Source organism: Syzygium oleosum, unplaced genomic scaffold, assembly GCF_021117445.2.
Source record: "Syzygium oleosum isolate NSW1041296 unplaced genomic scaffold, Sole_v2.1 Sole_v2.10, whole genome shotgun sequence".
In the NCBI taxonomy this organism is placed as follows: domain Eukaryota; kingdom Viridiplantae; phylum Streptophyta; class Magnoliopsida; order Myrtales; family Myrtaceae; genus Syzygium; species Syzygium oleosum.
The window spans coordinates 8,723,876-8,743,879 of record NW_026607494.1 but is presented as its reverse complement, the minus strand read 5'-3'; the positions used below and the strand labels follow the sequence as shown (position 1 = coordinate 8,743,879).

The 20,004-nt window shown below is 40.1% G+C and overlaps 2 protein-coding genes and 1 pseudogene across 4 annotated transcripts; 2 read left to right on the top strand and 1 right to left on the bottom strand.

The window, feature by feature from the left end:
* The first annotated feature begins 255 nt into the window (after nucleotides 1-255).
* Nucleotides 256-2,390, top strand: LOC115692406 (peroxidase 4-like; annotated as a pseudogene).
* Nucleotides 2,391-5,563: 3,173 nt separating this feature from the next.
* LOC115692389 (shaggy-related protein kinase eta-like) lies at nucleotides 5,564-12,305 on the top strand. Its single transcript, XM_030619232.2, has 12 exons — nucleotides 5,564-5,885; nucleotides 8,168-8,260; nucleotides 8,617-8,676; nucleotides 8,755-9,027; nucleotides 9,108-9,182; nucleotides 9,280-9,336; nucleotides 9,562-9,702; nucleotides 9,786-9,836; nucleotides 9,913-10,008; nucleotides 10,608-10,691; nucleotides 10,925-11,026; nucleotides 11,819-12,305. Exons 1-12 carry the CDS (start codon nucleotides 5,769-5,771, stop codon nucleotides 11,912-11,914), a joined length of 1,245 nt encoding a protein of 414 aa, XP_030475092.1. The 5' UTR covers nucleotides 5,564-5,768; the 3' UTR covers nucleotides 11,915-12,305.
* A 1,212-nt stretch (nucleotides 12,306-13,517) lies between these two features.
* Nucleotides 13,518-18,197, bottom strand: LOC115692387 (putative pentatricopeptide repeat-containing protein At4g17915). 3 transcript variants are annotated; one of them, XM_056315118.1, is made up of 4 exons: nucleotides 16,147-18,197; nucleotides 15,156-15,322; nucleotides 14,046-14,953; nucleotides 13,518-13,697 (listed from the first exon to the last, which is right to left on the bottom strand). In XM_056315118.1, the coding sequence occupies exon 1, from the start codon at nucleotides 17,769-17,771 to the stop codon at nucleotides 16,395-16,397; it is 1,377 nt and encodes a 458-aa protein (XP_056171093.1). In that variant the 5' UTR covers nucleotides 17,772-18,197; the 3' UTR covers nucleotides 13,518-13,697; nucleotides 14,046-14,953; nucleotides 15,156-15,322; nucleotides 16,147-16,394. The 3 variants fall into 3 exon arrangements, with proteins under 3 accessions (XP_056171093.1, XP_030475088.1, XP_056171094.1); XM_030619228.2 differs by having other exon boundaries at nucleotides 13,518-14,953; XM_056315119.1 differs by lacking the exon at nucleotides 15,156-15,322 and having other exon boundaries at nucleotides 13,518-14,953.
* Between the last annotated feature and the right edge of the window lie 1,807 nt (nucleotides 18,198-20,004).

Here is a 20,004-nt window from a genome sequence, read left to right as displayed (position 1 = left end):
ACTCAATTGGCAAAAAGTGAAAAATTGAGAACTCAATTGGCAAAATGGAAAGGTATAGAATTGGTAAAAATGCAATAGATTTAGGACTTTTTGGACAATTTTTTCCGAGTTCAAAGCAAAGTTAGAGAGCTCACTTTCACAATCACAAGTCCTAATCCATATTCAAGCAAAAATAAGAAAGTCCTAATCCATAGTCAAGAAAAAAAAAAGTCCTAATCGATATCTCTCTCCCTCCCTCCCTCCCTCCATTCCCAAATGGCTTGCAATAGCCAGTTCCTCATTGCCACAGTCATCATCGTATCCCTCTTCGCGTGCCTTGCGAACGCGCAGCTTTCGCCAAACTTCTATGCAAGAACATGCCCGGACGTTCAAGGCATCATCCGCAATGTGATGACGCAAGCTGTTAGAAGAGAGCCAAGGATGGACGCTTCCATTCTTTCCCATGTTCTTCCATGATTGTTTTGTAAATGTGCATAACCAAAAATTCTTTGTTTTCATTACGGAGGCCAAGCTAGATTTTTTGGTCATCTAGGATATGACTAAGCATGCTAACCTTGTAAACTTGATATTTAGTGTTAAGTATATAATCTCAAGCTTTTTAAGTACAGGAGTTAAAGTGCCTATATCTATGTAGTCTCCCTCCATCTAATGACTTTTTTAGATGGACATTCTAACATTTAGTCATTTTTAGGACTTCTTTTATATATTAGAATCAAAGGGTTAGACCTACAATGAACCGAAACATTGCATTTGGTCCCCACTTACTACGTTTCCTTAAAATTGGCTAGTTAGAAAAAGAACAAGAATGTTAGGTATTACATTCAAACGAGATTATATTTCTTTTGTTATTAAATTCGAATTAGAAAGCCATGCTCTAAACTTGTTTTACTAGGTCATTTAAACTAATCATAGATAAGGAAAAAAAAAAAAGGAGACGTGTTTCTAAGCATTATAAAAAATAATACAAGTTAAAGAAATTTTTATAATGTGATTGGTTATTATGAACTATATAATGATTAGATTTGTTATGGATAATTAGAAATTTCTCTAAGATAATTTCCTTTGTTAGAGATGTTTTGATAATTTTTATTATCATTCATATCTCTCAAAATTGCACCTATATTTTACGCAAGTTGCACGCACATTGCACATATATTGCACGCATATCTCTCTTTAATTGTACATATCTTGATTGAGATATTGTCTTAGATATCGAAATATACATAAATTCCATATTTCCCTTTTCCACATCATTATTCTCAACTAAATTGTTGCAGTCAGATCGGACTTGCATTTGATCTAAGAAAATTTCTTCAACATGGACTCAATTCATCACTAATCATAGACGAAAAAAAGATAAACTCTTAATTAAGCGATATGGTGCAAATTGTGACCTTCCTTTCGATACAATATTATTATATATCTTGACCTTCTCACACAAGATGGGACGCATCAGTTCTTTTGGATGACAGCCACCTTCACCGGGGGAAAGACTGCTCGACCGAACCAAAACTCTCTTAGGGGATTCGAAGTCATCGACACCATTAAGTCCTGTGTTGAAGTTGCTTGCAATGCTACCGTTTTTTGCATGCGTTCTCTGCTCGGGATGGCGTCGTCTTGGTGAGTGTCGCATAATGATGATCAGGAGTATCTTTTTTAATACTCTGTTTCATGCATGATTTTGGTGTATATCAACTTCAAATCTCTGACCATATCAATTACTTAATAGTCATCCCTTGGTTTCATGATTGGATTCAGTCCATATTTATGGGATAAATTCACATTTTTTATACATAACATATTTATAGGACACTGACTATGTACATAAATTGTATGAGCTTATGCGATTGGAATTGTTATCACAATTGGGAGGACCATCGTGGACGGTGCGGCGGCAAGACGCAAGGATCGCCAACCTGAGTCGTGCCAATAGCCAAATCCCATCGCCTTTCTCTAGCCTCATCACCCTCGTCTCCTCCTCCACCACCCAAGGCCTCAACGCCCGTGACATGACCACCCTGTCAGGGGCCACGCCATTGGTCTGGCCCGGTACAACACCTTTCGAACCAGCATCTACAACGAGACCAACATCGACTCTAGCTTTGCTACCACCCGGAGGACTAATTGCCCTGCCTTTGGAGGGGACGCCAATCTCACGCCCCTCCACCAGACCCTGAACCAGTTCAACGACAACTACTACCATAACCTCGTGGCGACTTCTCCATTCATACCAAGAGCTATTCAACGGAGGATCGCAAGACGCGCTCGTCAGGACTTACATCAATAACTATAGGGCTTTCGCAAGTGATTTTGCGGCTGCGATGGTAAAGATGGGTAACCTCAGCCCGCTCACCGAAACAAAAATAGTTGAGCAAGCTCGAATTTGCTGAGTGTTATAAATGTTTAATGCATGTGACACGGTCCAAGGGAGCAAAGGACTCCGAGCCCGTCCATGAAGCCCCTTACGTGCATGGGACGCACGTGCATGGGACATGGCCCATTCGTGCATGGGACGTGGCCCATCCGTGACTAGGCGCGAACATCATCCGCGACCCTTTAGTTGCCTCTGACACACGACCCTACAGCTTCCCTTGGCAGATGTCCCTTGAGCTTCCCCACGCCCTAGGGCCTTTGCAACTTCTTAAGTAGTTATGTAATAATTGTATCGGTTTAAACACCACCGTCGGATCATGAGGGGATCAACAGATCAGAATAGATCCGCACTTGTACATATAGGGGACCCTCCCCCTTCATTTGTACATGCTCATTTTCTGCAAGAAATACAACTACGAAGCTTTTTCTCCATTCTTGTGAATTTGAGTGTGTGTGTGCAAGGCTGACTTGGGAGTGATCCTAAGGCCGCACAGGTGTGGGATCGTTGTTAATCAACCGACCCGTGACACATGTCTATCTTCTCTGCATATTTCTTTTCCTGTTTTTAATAAGAATCATGTTTGTGAAGGCCACAAGTTTTATTGCTTTGTTTCTGAATATATGTATCCAGACATCAAATCCAAGTGTTCTCTTCCCAACTCAATGTTACTTGGTCTACTCTCGGAAATCGGAACATAGCTTTCTTTGGGATTTTTTATATGGTAGACAGCTTGTGTGACCCATTCGTTACCTAATTCACCTTCATCATCATTGATTATAGCTTGAAAATTTGATCGACCATCCAAATCAATGATGATGCATCTTACTTGTAAAGAGATTACACAAGCTGTGCATTTAAAATTTACCCTATCTCTTTTAGCATGCAATTTACTAGACGAGCAAGTTCGAGTTTATAAATTCGAGGTCCAAGATAAATTCAGATTACGTTTTGTTTTTTTGTTTTTTCATAAATCCGATAAAGAACATATTTATTAGTTTTCCCATTATACATCAATTCAAATCTTGATCGCAACTTATGTTGCGAGTAAGGATCCTTGGCTTTCATGAAAACCAGGAAATGTATACATGCATATAAGATAAAAAGAAGAATCTGTTGAAGAAACTTTCTGCTTGAACTTGTCACAGAGTTTTTGATATTGAGGGATGAAACTTTTAATTTTGCTTTCTAATTTTTTCATAACCTGAATTACAAGGATTGATCCAGGTCCAAACTATTAGGGGGGCCAAAGATTTGGAGAAAGAAAAGTATCTTGGTCGAATAAGATCATGGCGGGCGATAAAATTGGTGAACTCCTATGTTTATTGAATATGTTTTTTCCTCAAATGTGTACAATTTTATAGTATTTTACATTTTAAGATGGTAATAAAATACTCGATAAATATCCAATTAATTAAATGAGGAATAAATTTTAAAAATGGAAGTCTAAAATATGCATGGTAGTCGTTAAAATTGTGATTAAAAGCAAATTTTTCTTTTGAAATTTCAAAAAATTCGCTATTTGGACCTCTATAGCAGTAAAGGGCCGCTGAATGTTTGGGGCCATGGCCCATTGGGCCCCTTTCACCTGTCCCTACCAAAACACTTGAAATTTTCACAATATACGATTTTTGATATATAGATTCATGCGTAACTTTTCCTCGTAATTTTTTTGAAATTCGAATAATATTTAAGTTTTGGCAGGAAAAATTAAGATTTTTCAATTTGTAGAAAGCGGAACCAAACGGGCGAAATTATCTTCGATAAAAGCGCTTACACGTTGTTTTTCCCGTGAAATTTCTAATCTTCCTCGAGCGTTGGAAATCTTGGAATCGATTCATTAGGATTCTGGTTAGTGGGCCTACTGCTGGGCCAGGCCCAGCCTCCCCAAATTCATGGGACTGGTCCAAGCCCAACCCCCTTCCCCCTACACAAAGTGGCATAGCAAGAAGGAAAATGAAATAGCAAGAGGATGTTGATCTTTCTCTTCTTTTTTTTCTTTACTTAGTTTATATATCTCTCATTTTCAACTCAAGTCAATCAAGACCGAGTGATCCCTACGCTTGGTACACAAGCCGAACTTACGCCACGGTTAAAACTGGGTTTTTCAGAGATTGAGAAGGGATAGGACAATCTGATCTTATGACTAAGGAGATGTTTCAAACCATTTGAGAGTAAGTCTTGACTAACTCGATCGGTCACCTCGATAATGAATAAAAATCAATTAAACTATTTCTTTTGGGAGTTATATAGAGATAAGCTAGATGTGATTCCATTGATGAAATATGATGAGTTCTATATATTAACGATAAAAATAGTACGTTTGATTAGCTCTAGGTGTATAAAAAAGCATCAGACTCTCCAAAATACATCTAAAAAGATGGTGCGAGGTAAGTTGAAACTATCAATTATACTCTTCCATTTTTTTTCTTCTTTTTGGTTTCACTAAATAACCCAAATAGATGTTGCACCCTCAAAAACTCTCAATCCCCAAAATTCTTGGTCCATTACTTTTTAGTCTTATAATTACATTTTTAATATATTTATCTTTGATTTCGCATTCAATCCATTCAAAACCATTTCTTCCAATCCAGCGAGACGCTATATCAACGTAATTCATTTTTCGTTCCTAATATCACTCTAGCACGTTGCATTTGTTTCTTAATTAAATATCGATAAAATAATCAACGTCGGTCGATAGCTTTTATAACCACGTTTCATTCTCATCCTGTGTATTCATTAACATCTGAACACGACTTGAAACTCAATTTCTAGTTCTAGGTCGTTTCAAATTATGCATAAATTATCTATAATCCAACACTCAAATTCTCTATTATATTTTTTTCAAGTGAAAAAATAAAAAATAAAAAAATAAAAAGAAGGAGACAGAGAGAGAGAGAGAGAGAGAGAGATATGGTGGTCAGAAGGTCCAAAATTGAACAGCGTGGACTCGAGCCCACGCCGTTTTCAGCTCTTATCTTTCGGCAACAACAACAAACAAATAAAAAAGAAAAAGAAAAAAGAAAAGAAACGGAGACAAGGAGAGAGACCCGCATTAATTGGAGCCCACTGATTGGAGCGTGCCCTCCACTCTCCCCTCCCCCTCGCGTGGGTCTAAACCTCCCCCTTCCATCCCCTCCCCCTCTCTCTCTCTCTCTCTATGTCTCTCTCGCTTTCTCTCTCTAAACCGTCCTAGTTTTGACACTGAGGGAGGAAGGGGGGAGCAGGAGGAGGACCAGACCGAGGAGGAGAGAGAGAGAGACGCAGTTTCATGGTGAGGAAGAGAGAGAAAGGGGAGGAGGAAGAAGAGGAGAGAGATCAAAGAACAGTGTTGTCATTCATTGAAGAGAGAGAGAGAGAGAGTCTCTCTCATCAGTGTGAGGTGTGAAAGTCCCACATGGCCTCCCTTCCCCCGGGGCCTCACCACCACCACCACCACCACCACCACCACCAACCGCCGCCGCCGCCAGCTCCTGCTCCAGCTCCAGCTCCGGCTCCTCCCGACTCCGACAAGGTCTCCCTCCTCTCTCTTCTCCCCTCCCTCCCTCTCTCTCTCTATCTGTGTGTCCTGTGCCGCGTCTCGATGATTAGATCTTCGGCGATCCAGCTCCGGAGTCCCGCCGCCGCGCGAATTCCGGGGCGATCTCCGCGCCCCGCGCGATTCGTCTGCTCTTTCCGTGCCGAGATCCGAGCTGGCTCGCCGGAGCGGCCGCGCTCGAGGTTTCTTGCAGCTTCCGGTCGTCATTTCCCCCCGGCCCTCTTGCGCTCGCTCCTCTTTTCTGGGTCGTTAGGCGATGATTCCCCTTTTCGCGAGGGGTACGGTGCCCCGTGTCTCGGGGTTCGGCTTCCCTCTTTTCTTGATCCTAGATTGATTCTTGCGGGCAGTTCGTGGTGAGCTTGTGAGTAGTGTTTGGAGGGGGACGGTGCTGAAACGAGTGCTCTTTGGAGCTCTGTAAATTCTTGGCATTTGCTAAAATTAGACAGACGGGTAAGATTGGGAATTCGCTGCGGCGGTAGACTTTGGGGAAGTGGGTCGTTGTCTTTCGGAGTACTCGGGCGTACCGTCCGGATTCATTTCCTTTATTTAGCTATGCCAGTCTTTTGGGTGTTGTAATTGTGATTCGCGACTCGAAAGATTCAGCTGCGGTATCTTTTGGGTTGCTTTTCTTGCGTCGTTTTCCCTCTCTTGCCGCCCTTATGCAGGGTTGCTTCCGGATGTCAATGTGCTTTGATTCTCTCTTATCATATCATTTTCTTTTGGTAAATGGAGCGACTTTGTACTGGTTTCCGATGCTTCCTTGTTACCTATGGCATCCTAATACCTTGCTTCTCTGGTTCATAGATCTTGCTTTCTTTGCACTTCGGCTTTCCTTATCCTTACATGCATGATGCGCACTGTTCATGGCGGTTCATCCATCTGTGTGGGTTAGTTCGTTGTATTGTTATTACCCTTTTGATGTGTCGGTGTTTGGCATTAATGTTCAAAGGCTGCATGCGGATTTTATGGTAAGTTTGAACTGCCTTTCTGCATGCGAAATGAGAAATATGCGGGCTACATGTAGTGCCGTTTTGCAAGCTGGCAACTCTCCCGACATTTCTGAATGCAATCGTGGCAATAGGACCCTGTGTTTTGGGTGTCATAGATGCATGCGTTTCTCTGGATATAGTCATATTTTAGTACCGTACCTTTTGGGGTAATGAAGCAACTGACAAAGATTAAAGGAAATGATTAAGCAATGCTTGGTTCATCCATCTGTGTGGGTTAGTTTGTTGTATTGTTCTTACCCTTTTGACGTGTTGGTGTTTGGCATTAATGGTCAAAGGCTGTGTGCGGATTTTATGGTAAGTTTGAACTGCCTTTCTGCATGCAAAATGACAAATATGCGGGTTACGTGTAACGCCGTTTTGCAAGCTGGCAACTCCCCCGACGTTTCTGAATGCAATCGTGGCAATAGGAGACCCCGTGTTTTTGGTGTCATAGATGCGTGCGTTTCTCTGGATATAGTCATATTTTAGTACCATACCTTATGGGGTAATGAAGCAACTGACAAAGATTAAGGGAAATGATTAAGCAATGATTGGTTTCAAAATCAAACTGGTGGCATCGACGGCTTGTGTTTATTTTGTGCATGCCCGTAGTCATCCCAAATTGAAGCTTCAGATATTGTGCAAAGTTGGTGTCGGTTACATGTAGGCATGAGAATTGATACCAAAGTTAAGGGGTCGATTTACTCCTTTGTGCATGTGATCTTGGTGCCTCCGCCACATAATCGTACAATTAGAGAAATCAATCCCAACTTAATAGCAAGAGCTTATTTTAGAACAAAAACCAATTCACTTGAGTGAGACAGATGAGAGTGGAATTTCGTGTGTAGGGGTGGAATCCGGAGAAAATCCTCTACACTGTTTAACCTAATTTAGTCTTTCAATAACCACAAACGCTAACTTGGATGCCGCATTCTCATAATCACTTTGTTTGAAAGTAGTCAATTGATGTACTTAGTTTGTGATCTTGAAATAAAGCAAGGTAAAAGAGCTGTTACTTTCTTATATTACATAGTGAATAGCCCGAAGGAATGCTTCCGAGCTTTCTGCAATCCCCTTAGCAAACCAACTAAGCCTCTATATCTAACAGGCCGCTTTCATGACAAGAGATGTACCCATTGCTGTTCCTGTTCCCGTTCCATGAACTGTAGCACCTAACATGAAGTGGTTAACTAACTAGGGATAACTTTGTTTGCATACCAGTAGCTTTTGTGTTGTGAGTTTTAACTGGATGCTTCTGCATAATTTCAGGAAGTGTCACCAGCTGTTTACGAGAGTAAGAATGCTGTAACAGGTCACATCATATCGACCACTATTGGTGGGAAAAATGGTGAACCCAAGCAGGTGAGGAAGAACTCGTCCTGAGATTTTCAAGTTTTAAGGAATTTCACGTTTAAAACTTACAACAAGAACCAATGCTAATCATTGCATCAGTGATGGACATTTATTGATTGTGATTGTATTTGACAAATCCAGCTTATGTTTTTTCTGTATCATAAAGGTACTGCACTTTGAGCGATTCTAACATACCCAAAAGGGAATAGAACTGTCAGTTATGAATTACTAGCTATATGGAATCTAAGAGTTTAAATTTGAAGACTTGAATTCTGAGTTCCAGAAGTGATTGTAGATATCGTGAGCTTCTATTATTGTTTTCCTGAATTTGACACCCAACTGAGTAATGCTGTTAATGTTCCCAGACCCTCAGCTATATGGCAGAGCGCATTCTAGGCAATGGATCTTTTGGAGTCGTGTTTCAGGTATATCATTTGGATTTTTGACAATTCCTGAGATCCTTATCTTTCATAAATTACATGCGGTAAGCATTTACATCTCAGGCACGATGCTTGGAAACTGGAGAGACAGTTGCCATAAAGAAGGTCCTGCAGGATAGACGATACAAAAATCGTGAGCTGCAGTTGATGCGTGTGATGGATCATCCAAATGTGGTGTCCCTGAGGCACTGCTTCTTCTCTACAACAAACAATGATGAGCTTTTCCTTAATTTGGTTATGGAATATGTCCCTCAGAGTCTCTACCAAGTTCTGGAGCATTACAGGAGTATGAATCAGCAGATGCCGCTGATATATGTGAAGTTATATACCTATCAAGTATGAAGAGTGCTGTCATTTTCATATCTGTCTTTGGTATCCTCCGGTCCTCGTCTTAAAAAATGGAATGTATATCGCAGATCTTCCAAGGGCTGGCATATATCCATTCCGTGCCTGGGGTTTGCCATAGGGATGTAAAGCCACAAAATATTTTGGTAAGGGGCCTTCAGCCTTTCCTCAATTTCTAGTTAAGGTTCTTTTTTTCTCGAATGAAATTGTCATTCCTGATATTTTCCTGCATATGTTCTGCAGGTGAATCCTCTCACTCACCAGGTCAAGCTTTGTGACTTTGGTAGTGCAAAAGTTCTGGTACATCCTTATCTTTGTCTATTATTTTGTCGGTCTTCTTTCAATAAATGAGAACAGGGGAATCTAGAGCACAAAAGTTAACCCCTACATTGGGTCTGGATCTGAGTGTATTTGATAACTTAATCACAGAGCAACTGTTTTATTTTCCCTGCAGAGTTTGAATTGCATCTTCTTCATTTCCAGATTATCTGCCTCTGTTTTGTTACATATATGTATATTAAACAGGTCAATGGCGAAGCAAACATATCCTACATATGCTCCCGCTACTATCGGGCTCCAGAGCTTATATTTGGTGCAACAGAATATACCACATCTATCGACATATGGTCTGCTGGTTGTGTTCTTGCAGAGCTTCTTCTGGGACAAGTTGGTGACCTTGGCTTATAGATTCGATAACATCTGTATCTGCTGCTCGTTAGTCCTGATGATTCCATTTTTTTTTTTTGTAGCCACTCTTTCCAGGAGAAAATGCAGTGGACCAACTTGTAGAGATCATCAAGGTGAATCCTCATTATCTGTTTTGATTGTTGTCTTCATTCACGCGTTCTAAGGGTTTAATTAAGGACCTTGTTGTAGGTTCTCGGTACTCCAACGCGAGAAGAAGTTAGATGCATGAACCCTAATTATACAGACTTCAGATTTCCACAAGTCAAGGCTCATCCTTGGCACAAGGTATTTATTCTGGTTTTTTATGCCAATATGGCATTTCCTTTCTGGTTAATAGAGACTATTTTAATCACTTATTCAGAGCTGAAGATGTCTTTGCACAAGTTTGCAATTAACATCCTCAATTCTTCGATTAGTTATCTGATTTATTCCATTTCCAACTCCGAGTGCCAAAATAGGTCAAGCATCATCCTCAGCATTCTTTTGTAGGTCATCATTAGATATGATGCTGCCAACATATGCAGCATATTCTAATAGATGAATGCGAAAGTTAGTATGGTCTGTTTTATGGCATTATAAGGGATGATATTTGGTGATCCTATCGCAGCTGTGGGAACAATATGGCAGCATAATTGCCTCTCCTAAGTTGTTTGTACATGTCATTGACAATCAAGTATAGACATTTGAACCATCTTTGGATCCTGTGTTCCGTCACAAGGTTCAAATATTACTGCTGTTTTGACTGTCACACACCTTTTTATGCCCTTGGCTGAATTATTCATATCTGTTATGACAAGTGATATTGAAAAACTTTAAGGAGTCCATCTTGTACTTTGGTTTTTCATGCTTCAGTAGTTAATAATCTTACATATTTCTTGGTCCAGATATTCCACAAACGGATGCCTCCTGAAGCGATTGACCTTGCTTCAAGGCTTCTTCAGTATTCACCAAGTCTTCGCTGCACCGCCGTGAGTTAAACTACTCTCTCCATTATTTTGATTTTCTTTATATGTATATTTTCACATGAGAATCTGTCGGTCTTACTTATTGTCAAGAATTGAACTTTGACGAATGAGTATTGAATGTATGCATGCTTTTGCTCTCTTGTGGGTTATTGGGAGCTAAGTAATTATATAGTTTCCTGAACATCTACCACTCCCCTATTTGGCTAATGTTCTTTTTTCGTTTAATTTCATTTCAGCTAGAAGCTTGTGCCCATCCCTTCTTTGATGAGCTTCGTGAACCAAATGCACGCCTTCCGACTGGTCGCCCCTTGCCCCATATTTTCAATTTCAAGCAAGAGGTTTGTGTTTTGATGGATTGACTTGTTCAAAAATTCGTGATTGTGTCTATGGCAGTTATGGATTATTTTGCTCTTATAGCAATGTGAGCTCACAACACGTAAGGATTATTTTGTTTTCATAGCAATGTGGAGTTTCTGGATAGTCAATGATAATCAAATGTAGCGACTTGATTGACTTGGACATATGATTTTTTTGACTGCCTGCTGATAAAGTTTCCTTTCATTTTTTGCCCTTATTCTGCTTTTTAAGTTTGCATGGTCCAACTTTACAAGCCACTCACTGATTCATTAAATGCACTTCAATTGTTGAAAAGTTACCGCGCTGAAGGAGGTTTTACCAATGCGACAGATAGTTAACCTTTGGTGCAATGACACATAGAGGTCTGAAAGTCAAAAGGGTGGAAACTGTATTCCATGAAATTAAACAAAAACAAATCTGCTCTTGGGTTGATCGGTTTTGTTGAAAACATGTAGCAAAGAATAAGCTGGTTGTGGGTTTAACTTGTTGACCTAACCAGATTGACTGTACTTTTTTTGTTTTTTTGGTCAAATGATTGACTGTACTTTGGACTATTCCTTTTTATCGTGTTTGTCCAACTTCTGCATTGATATTCCTTTTCTTTTAACAATTCATATTGACATTGCCGATGCTTAGAAATATTCGTCGAACTGGATCCAACAATAGAAACTATGTTATAGTCTTTTGACTGTAAGTTCTAAGTTGGGGCAAATAGTGTGAATGGAATACTCCTGTTTTGTCTGACATTTTGCCTGCTTCCAATCCATGTACAGCTGTCTGGGGCTTCACCTCAATTAATCAACAGGCTAATACCAGAGCACGTGCGACGATTGAATGGCCTCAATATCCCTCATCCGGTTGGTATGTAAATGGAAAGATAAGCTAAGTTGATTTTCCCCAGAGCTAAGGGAAGGGACGTAGGCAAAACCGCAAGAACTTTTGTGAGAGCATTCTGGTAAAATCAGCAGTTTTTCTCACCCTGCAAGTTGTATACATGTACCGTCTTTACAGCTTTTCTAGTGTCTTTTACCGTCTTTACAGCTATCTCTAGTGTCTGTATTTCATTTCAGCTAAAAATATTGTACTTATGTTGTAAATCTTGTGATGTGAAAGAGGGAAAAGAAAGAATAGAAAGCTTGTAGTCTAAATGTGTAATGCAATCAATGTTATGAGCTGTGTAGGGCTGTCAGACCAGAGAAGTCCACGTGGCTCCATTCAAATAGCGTGGTTATATTTTCTAAATGAATTTAGTTGGTATCAGATAGAAATGGTGACAATGAGCAGCTGTGCTAGATTCAAAGGTTGAAGTAGCTATATATCTTATTGTGTTGCCAGACATTTAGCTGTTCAGTCACTTCGGCTTCGTAGAGTGATTCCAAAAGACTGACAACTGGGATGTGTTTAAATGGTAATACTACAACAAAAAGATGTCGAGTCAAGACTGCTGTGGCAGTGTAAGTGGAGATATGAGGTGAGTGATGAAATGTGAATGTGATTATGCAGCCAGCATTTCTGTTATTGTCATTCAATAATCAAGGAAGTTTATTCCATTGATCGTTAAGTAGGGAAGTTGCTCTTACAAATTCAAACGTGGACAACTCTGCCGACTCTGTACTTCTGCAATTCAGTGACTCTTTGCTGTTGAAGAATTCTGACTCAGCTTTAATTGGGTGAATAGGCACAATAGCTGAGCTTATTGTCGTCCCTGCTAAATTTTTTCAGATGGATATTGGCCACCTTACCCATTCATGAGGTACTCAATAGTTATTTGCGATGATAAGCATTGATGAACATCGACACCAACCTGAGAAATTTAACTCAATGTCCGATGTCTTTGCTCGAGTTTTCCGATCTCTGAGGAGAACTGAGAATCACCATGAGGAGCAGCAGCAGTTCTAACTTTTCTGAGCAGGTTGGCCTACTTCAATTAGGTGCTCGTTGGTCAGGTTGTGTCAACAACATGGTCTGGTAACGCCTATCCATTAAGTTGAAATAACCATTGTTTAGATCATGCTTTACTGGTGAGATAACACGTAGGTGCATCGGGTAAAGTACGTTTCCATCGTAATTAGGATTACAGATTAATTAGCTAATGCCTTGCAAAGCATTATTGGAGCAAATGCATGATTTGAGGAAGTTTTTCTCTAACCTTGCCCTCACACTCACGGAATCGCATTGAGCAAGAGGAAGCAATGGACTGTGTGTGTCCAAGTCCTTGATAGTGTCCGTGTCTATTTAATTATTTATGGTCCAGTTGTATGATACATCTTATATGTACAATGCAGTTAGTCAGAAATCAATAAAATTCTGTAACAAATGGCAAACATTCGTCAAAGCTCCAGCCGAAGTTGTGAATTATATGAGAGCCGAATGGTTACGCAACATTATGGTTCCAAGAACAAAACCAAGTAGCTGACAATCTTAGCATAAATTGGTATTCATGTTTCAAGATGCAATTTTAACAAGATGAAGTCTCGTAACATAATTAGTTTTACTAGTAGGATTTTTATCCCTTAGTTCACTTTCAAAGTGAACCAGGGCAAAAGCGAAATTCGTTTCCAATACAAAGAGCAGGAAAAAAGCTGTGCCGTTCGTCAAAGGTCAAAGCAAAATCCCTGCATCCGCCAATGTTGACCCGGACACATGTTCACACTGCATAGATGTACAAAAAATTCACGGGCAATAAGATTTAACAGCATAAGGTCGACACAATCATTCGCTAGTTAATCATGAAAGTGCGCCTTATACCACGACTAGTAAGCAGTAAAAAGCAACCTTGCAGAGCACAGGTTTGTACTCTTGTCAAACTTTCACCTGACATAGAGACGGATCTTTGTTTACCATCTTCACCACCCAGAAAGCAGAGATATCAGAGTAACCCACTACATTGTTTTGCATAATATTACGAAGCCGTCTCATCTTTATGGCTCTCCGTTCCACATGCACACAAAATTCCATATGGAAGAAGCCGAACAAAAGCATGTGTATGCAATTTCTTACCTTATACATCCTATCCCTTTCACATATATGCGTCCACCAGGAGTGATCAAAAAGGCCTGAACCAATCCAGAGTGCAAAATTGCGGGATGTTTTTCTCCATATTGAATGCTAGTGCAGTGGGTTACTAATCTCCCATCCAAACGCTCCCGAGCAGTAGGAAGATGTACATATACACTGTGCACCTATACTACGATCTGACAATCTAGTGCTTTAAGCTTCCATGAATTGGTCCTTAAAAACTGAATGAGAACATGATAACTGTTCTTATGCATATCAGTGACTTCAGTTATATGATAACCTTCGCTTTCACACTCCTGAACGTTTACTGATGCCACTTATCGTGCAATAAACCCAAGCAAATGAATTGGACTAGTGACAACTGCTCCAGCGGAGAGAATGCAAAACATTCAGAGAGCAGTCTTTCATTGGTTTTCTTGAACACCTTCAAGATTGAAAAAAATAATTCCCGCCTCTTCCATATAACCAGCCTTAAATAACCTGTCAATCATGCAATTCCAAGCAACCTGGTTCGAGCCAAGACTTAAAACTTTCATTTTGTCTAAATGATGATGAGCCCCCTTGATATCACCTGCTCTACACAGACCATCAATGATAATTTCTCTCTGTGTCTCTCCGGTGACTCTCCTGTCTATTTGATCAGAACCTTTAGGTCCTCCAGGACTAACTGAATGGGTGGTCTCTCTCATAACTGGGTTTCGATCACCTTGAGATATTATGCCCCTTTATGCTCCACAGCAGCCCTCAATATCTTGTAGAAGGCCATTAAAAGATTAAGTGCTTACTAATCAATATCCTCCAATCACGCTGCATGATCCAAACTCAAAAGGAAACTTCCATCCTGCAGTTGACTTCCCAACCTTATCAAGCATCAACACTTCTACAAATTCCTGCAAAGGACACCATTGTAACTGACTAGTGATGATTTTTCAAAGTCTCATCATTAAGAAAACATGAAATAATGAGTATAATGAGCTTAAAGATTGATAGAGAGTGTGCTTTAACGAATAATGACAGAAATTCTCAATTTATCAGACCATTTAATTATTTTTACTATAGTAGACCAGATAAAAGGAAAAGTCTGATTCTTACATTAGAAAATTGCTCAAAGTTATAAGTCTAAATTGTATCTCATGATCCCTTGTTATATATCCAAATTATATTTGATCACCCCTTGTTTAAGGCAGCAACTTTGGACATGCCCCGATGGACATTTGAACCACATTGATGAAAGCCAAGAATTCGAAAAATGAGCAATCCTGGACCAGGAAAAGAAAAACAGATTAGGACATGTGTACCAGTGTATTGATTCAAAGAATTACATCGAGAAAATTTCAAGGAAACTCCTTTTCAAAATGACAGCCAACTATGGATTTCAGCACATCGAATAAAAAATTATTATATGTTCTTTCCTCATCCTAGGAGCACTAAATGTAAAACCCAAGAATGATGACCCAATGTTTAGGACAAAGAGCTTGACTAATGCTAGGCAAGAGAAAACCACCAAGAGCGGTACAAAACCTAAGCAAAATACATGTGCAAGCTTTCAAGCAACATTAGAATTCAATACGGAAGCAAATTACTTCTTAAGGCCCCGACCAAAGCTTTTTTATTTCTCTTTAGTATGGGAATGGTTGACCCCCCCACCACAGCTCTAAGCAGACTCTCCAACCACAAAATTCATTTCACCGTTCTCCTCCTAAAATCCCCATCGAGGGGAATTCATCAAAGGCGAGTCTAATCTAAGCCAAATGATGATTACGTACTCAAAAAGCAACATTCCCTTGTACAGTCGAGAGATCCTTTTACAACATCAAACAAAAACTCTTGATTGTTCTACCCAGTGCATAATTTAAGAAGCATTTCTTAACTACAAAATATGAGTGGATACACATCTGAAGAGTTAAGCTTAGCACAATTCAATTCATCAAACAGAGAAAATTTTATCAATTAACTGTCTTCTGAAAGCATAGATTAACTGTTGTCTCTCATCTATGTATCCTACTTCATGTTTGAAACTCGTCAACCCCACAAAAGACACCTTATTGTGTAATTTCACCGGGTAGCAGAGTTGTCTACTCACATGATCCGAAGCAAGCAAAGAGGGCGAGGCCACTGTTGTCGTGGTAAGATGAACAGCCATTTTGAACGATTTTAGTCCGGTCTTGACTATGTGAAAAAAGCTCGTACTTAATGCCATAAAAAAAAGAGGGGCATGCACCCACAACTGGTGCTGGTTGAAATTAAAGCTTGAAAGCAATCGTGACACTTTTGCTGATGGCACCACAGGTAGTGCAATTTTTTGGCCTGAGAAAGGGTGCAACTTCCACATTAATATCGTGCCAACACTCGAGCCATCAAAATCTTTGACTTGAGCTTTTTGGCGTCTTTCCTATATCCCGACTCCTTGAGGCCACTAAGAACAGCCTTTTGGGCAGACTTGAGTATTTTAGATCCACTTTCCAAGCAAGAAAGCAGTATCTTGTAAGCACTACGAAATCTCCCAACTTTACAAAGATTGTGCACAACTGATGAATAGGTAAAATCATCTTTAGTCTCCATAGTCTTGAACAATTTCATAGCCTCATTTATATAACCAGCCTTAAATAACCTGTCAATCATGCAATTCCAAGCAACCCGGTTCAAGCCAAGACCTAAAACTTTCATTTTGTCAAAATGACGTTGAGCCCCCTCGATGTCACCTGCTCTACACAGACCATCAATAATAATTGCGTGTGTGTAGGCATCCCACTCCAGACCACATTTCTCCAGTTCCTCCACCACTGTGTAGGCAGCATCTAGCCTACCTTCCCTACAAAGCAGATTAATCAGGGTATTGTAGGATACCAAATCAAGCCCTATTCCATTTTTCACCATCCGATGCATCCATTGATTCGCCTCCTCTATCTTACCAATCTTAACTAAACCGCCAACTGCTGTACAGTAACCAAAGCCATCAAAAGTATGACCTTGATTTGCCATCTGCAAGAAGATCTCAAGCCCTTGTTCGTACTTCCTAAACTTAAAGCAACATTTCATGACTGTGGTGTAGGTTATGGCATTAGGCTTTTCATCTGTTCCCAAAAGCTCCATCAACATTGTCTTCGCGGCTCTCCATCGCCCTGCTTTGCAGAGCCCGTCGATAAGAAGATTGTACGTCACTAATTCCGGAACAACTCCATGCCGCTGTAAATTTCTAAACAACATGAGGCCATGAATAACATACCCATTCTTGCACAGCCCATTGATCAGGATGTTGAATGTATCTTGACCAGGGGTGAGCTCGCTGAGCACAAGATTCTGGAACACCTTGTAAGCTTCGTCCGGCTTTCCCACCTTGAAAAAGCAGTGCATCAGTGTGTTGTAGCTCCACCGGTCGGGATGTATGCTTAATCTAAGCATTTCGTCGAACAGGTCGAGGGTCACCGACAAAAACCGCTTCCGAGTGGAACCAGCGACCAACGAATTATAAGTGATCACATCCGGGCTTATCCCGGCTTCCCTCATTCGATGGATAACGCCGAGAGCCGCATCCATGCTGACGAAACGACAGTAGGCATCGACGAGAGTGTTGTAAGTCACCACATTCGGCAGCACCCCTAATCTTATGGCGTCGATTAGGAGGACTTCAGCTCTCTGCAGCTGCTGGGTTTTACACACGGAAGCTATGCAGATGTTCAGCAACCTAGTCGATAACCCCCCCACCATCCTCTGGATTCAACACACAAGACTCGCATCACCGGCAACAATTGCAGCATACAACGCGTAAAGATTGGATTTGTCTTGTGGGTTCTTCCTCCCACCCTTTGATTGATCCTCCGCGTCCGCAACGACCCAGAAAGGCTTGACGCCCGGGCTGACTGCTGCGGCTGTTCTTGCGAATGCAGGGTCAGCTAAGAAGTCTCGAATTTTGTGGATCAAGATTGCGAGCGGCGGGAATGGTTAGAAGTTCAAGAATCGAGAGGCAAAGAGCTGAGACGATGCACCTGCTGCTACTGCAATGGGCTTCGCTTCGGAGTTGGATCGACTTTTGTCGGGACGGCGCACCCCCCCGCCCGAAGTCGTGCTCTTTGAGGTCCTCCTGAGCACCGGCGACGGCGAGCGCAGCAGCTGAAGAGACGTAGAAAGTCCCAGGAAAAGGGCCCAAACCCAAGATTTAACAACACGGCCCATTTCGACGGCGGGACATGCCGGGCTGGGCCTTTATGACAAGACGGGTCGGCACCGCACGGGCCCCGTGTCGGGCCGACCCGGGCCGTGGCGGTCCGGTAGCATGTTCGATAGAATCGATACTTACCTGCACGGGATCGGTGGTCGACCGAGAAGGCCCCATGACCACGACCTAGGTTAATAGCCTCCGTTGCGCTTGGGAAGGGCACTTGGCTCTGAGCTTAAAAGATAGAATTCGCGACGGTAGCACGTTTGATAATGGTGCGAATGGTAACCATTCTGCTCCAGAAATCAAATTCTTGCCAGAAATTGATTTTTGGAGGAGAAATCTGTTTAGTAAAACATGACTAATTCTGTTCCAGAAATTGATTTTTGGAACAGAAATCTGTTTTGATTTGTTGATTTTTTTTGCACCTAAAAAAATTTAAATTTTACTCAAAGTGAGTGGCCACAGGTATTATAAGCCATTTTGTAAAGTTTTGAAATTTTTGATTTTTTAAATTTTTTTTTGGGCACCTAAAAAAATTAAAATTTCACTCAAAGTGGGTGGCCACAGGTATTCTAAACCATTTTGTGAAGTTTTGAATTTTTTTTATTTTTTTGGGCACCTCAAAAAATTTAAATTTCACTCAAAGTGGGTGGCCACAGGTATTCTAAGCCATTATGTGAAGTTTTGAAATTTTTTATTATTTTTTGGGCACCACAAAAAATTTAAATTTCACTCAAAGTGGGTGGTCACAGGTATTTTAAGCCATTTTGTGAAGTTTTGAAATTTTTTATTTTATTATTATTTTTCTTTTTTTTGGGCAACTCAAAAAATTTAAATTTTACTCAAAGTGGGTGGCCACGGGTATTTTAAGCTATTCTGTGAAATTTTGAAATTTTTGATTTTTTTGATTTTTTAAAAAAAAATTCACCAAATTTCATATTTTCCCGAAATCTGACTTTTTTTTATTTTATGGAAATTTTTATGATTTTTTCTAGAATTTTTCAATTTTTATGCATTTTCTGAAAAAAAAAATTATGAGAAAATAAGGAGAATACATTCCGGAATCAAGAAGCTACAAAAAGTAGCTTCTATTTTTCTTGCCAAAAACTCATTCTGGAATCAAAAATGCATTCCAGAATCAAGAATGCATTCTGGAATCAAGTATTTTTAACAAACGCATTTTTATTTCAGAATGCAAAAATCGCTCCAGAATGCATTCCGGAAATTTTTTAACAAACGTCATTTTATTCCGGAATGCATTCCGGAACAAAATTTTTATTCCGGAATGCATTTCATGCACACCCTAAGTTTCAGCGGGTCATTTCATAAAAATTGCATCGAAATCAGCACTTGTCACTGGCCGGAGTAGACATTTTAGTAAGATGTATTTCATAAGAAGTTACTAATCAATGTAGAAAAATTTTCAATCCTGGTTAACAAGTCGTCGTGAATCCGCATCATGCACCAACACAAATATAAGAATGATAAAAATAATTCGAGTATAAAGACATTATTATAGTATCCGAATATATATTTTCTTAGAAAAAGATAATTATAAATGAATGCTTTTTAGTCTTTTGTTATAAGAATAATCTGCACAGAATATTGTAAATGACAAAGTTACCTAGGAAATCAGGGTACTTGAATAAAAAACTTCACAGCTCTAATAATCTGAATTTAAATAACCCCAAATAAATAAATAAATGAAGTCTCTTTACTTTTAAGAGTCACAATTCCTTGAACAATTGAACTCCTCATGACATTAGAGGATGTAAAGTTGTG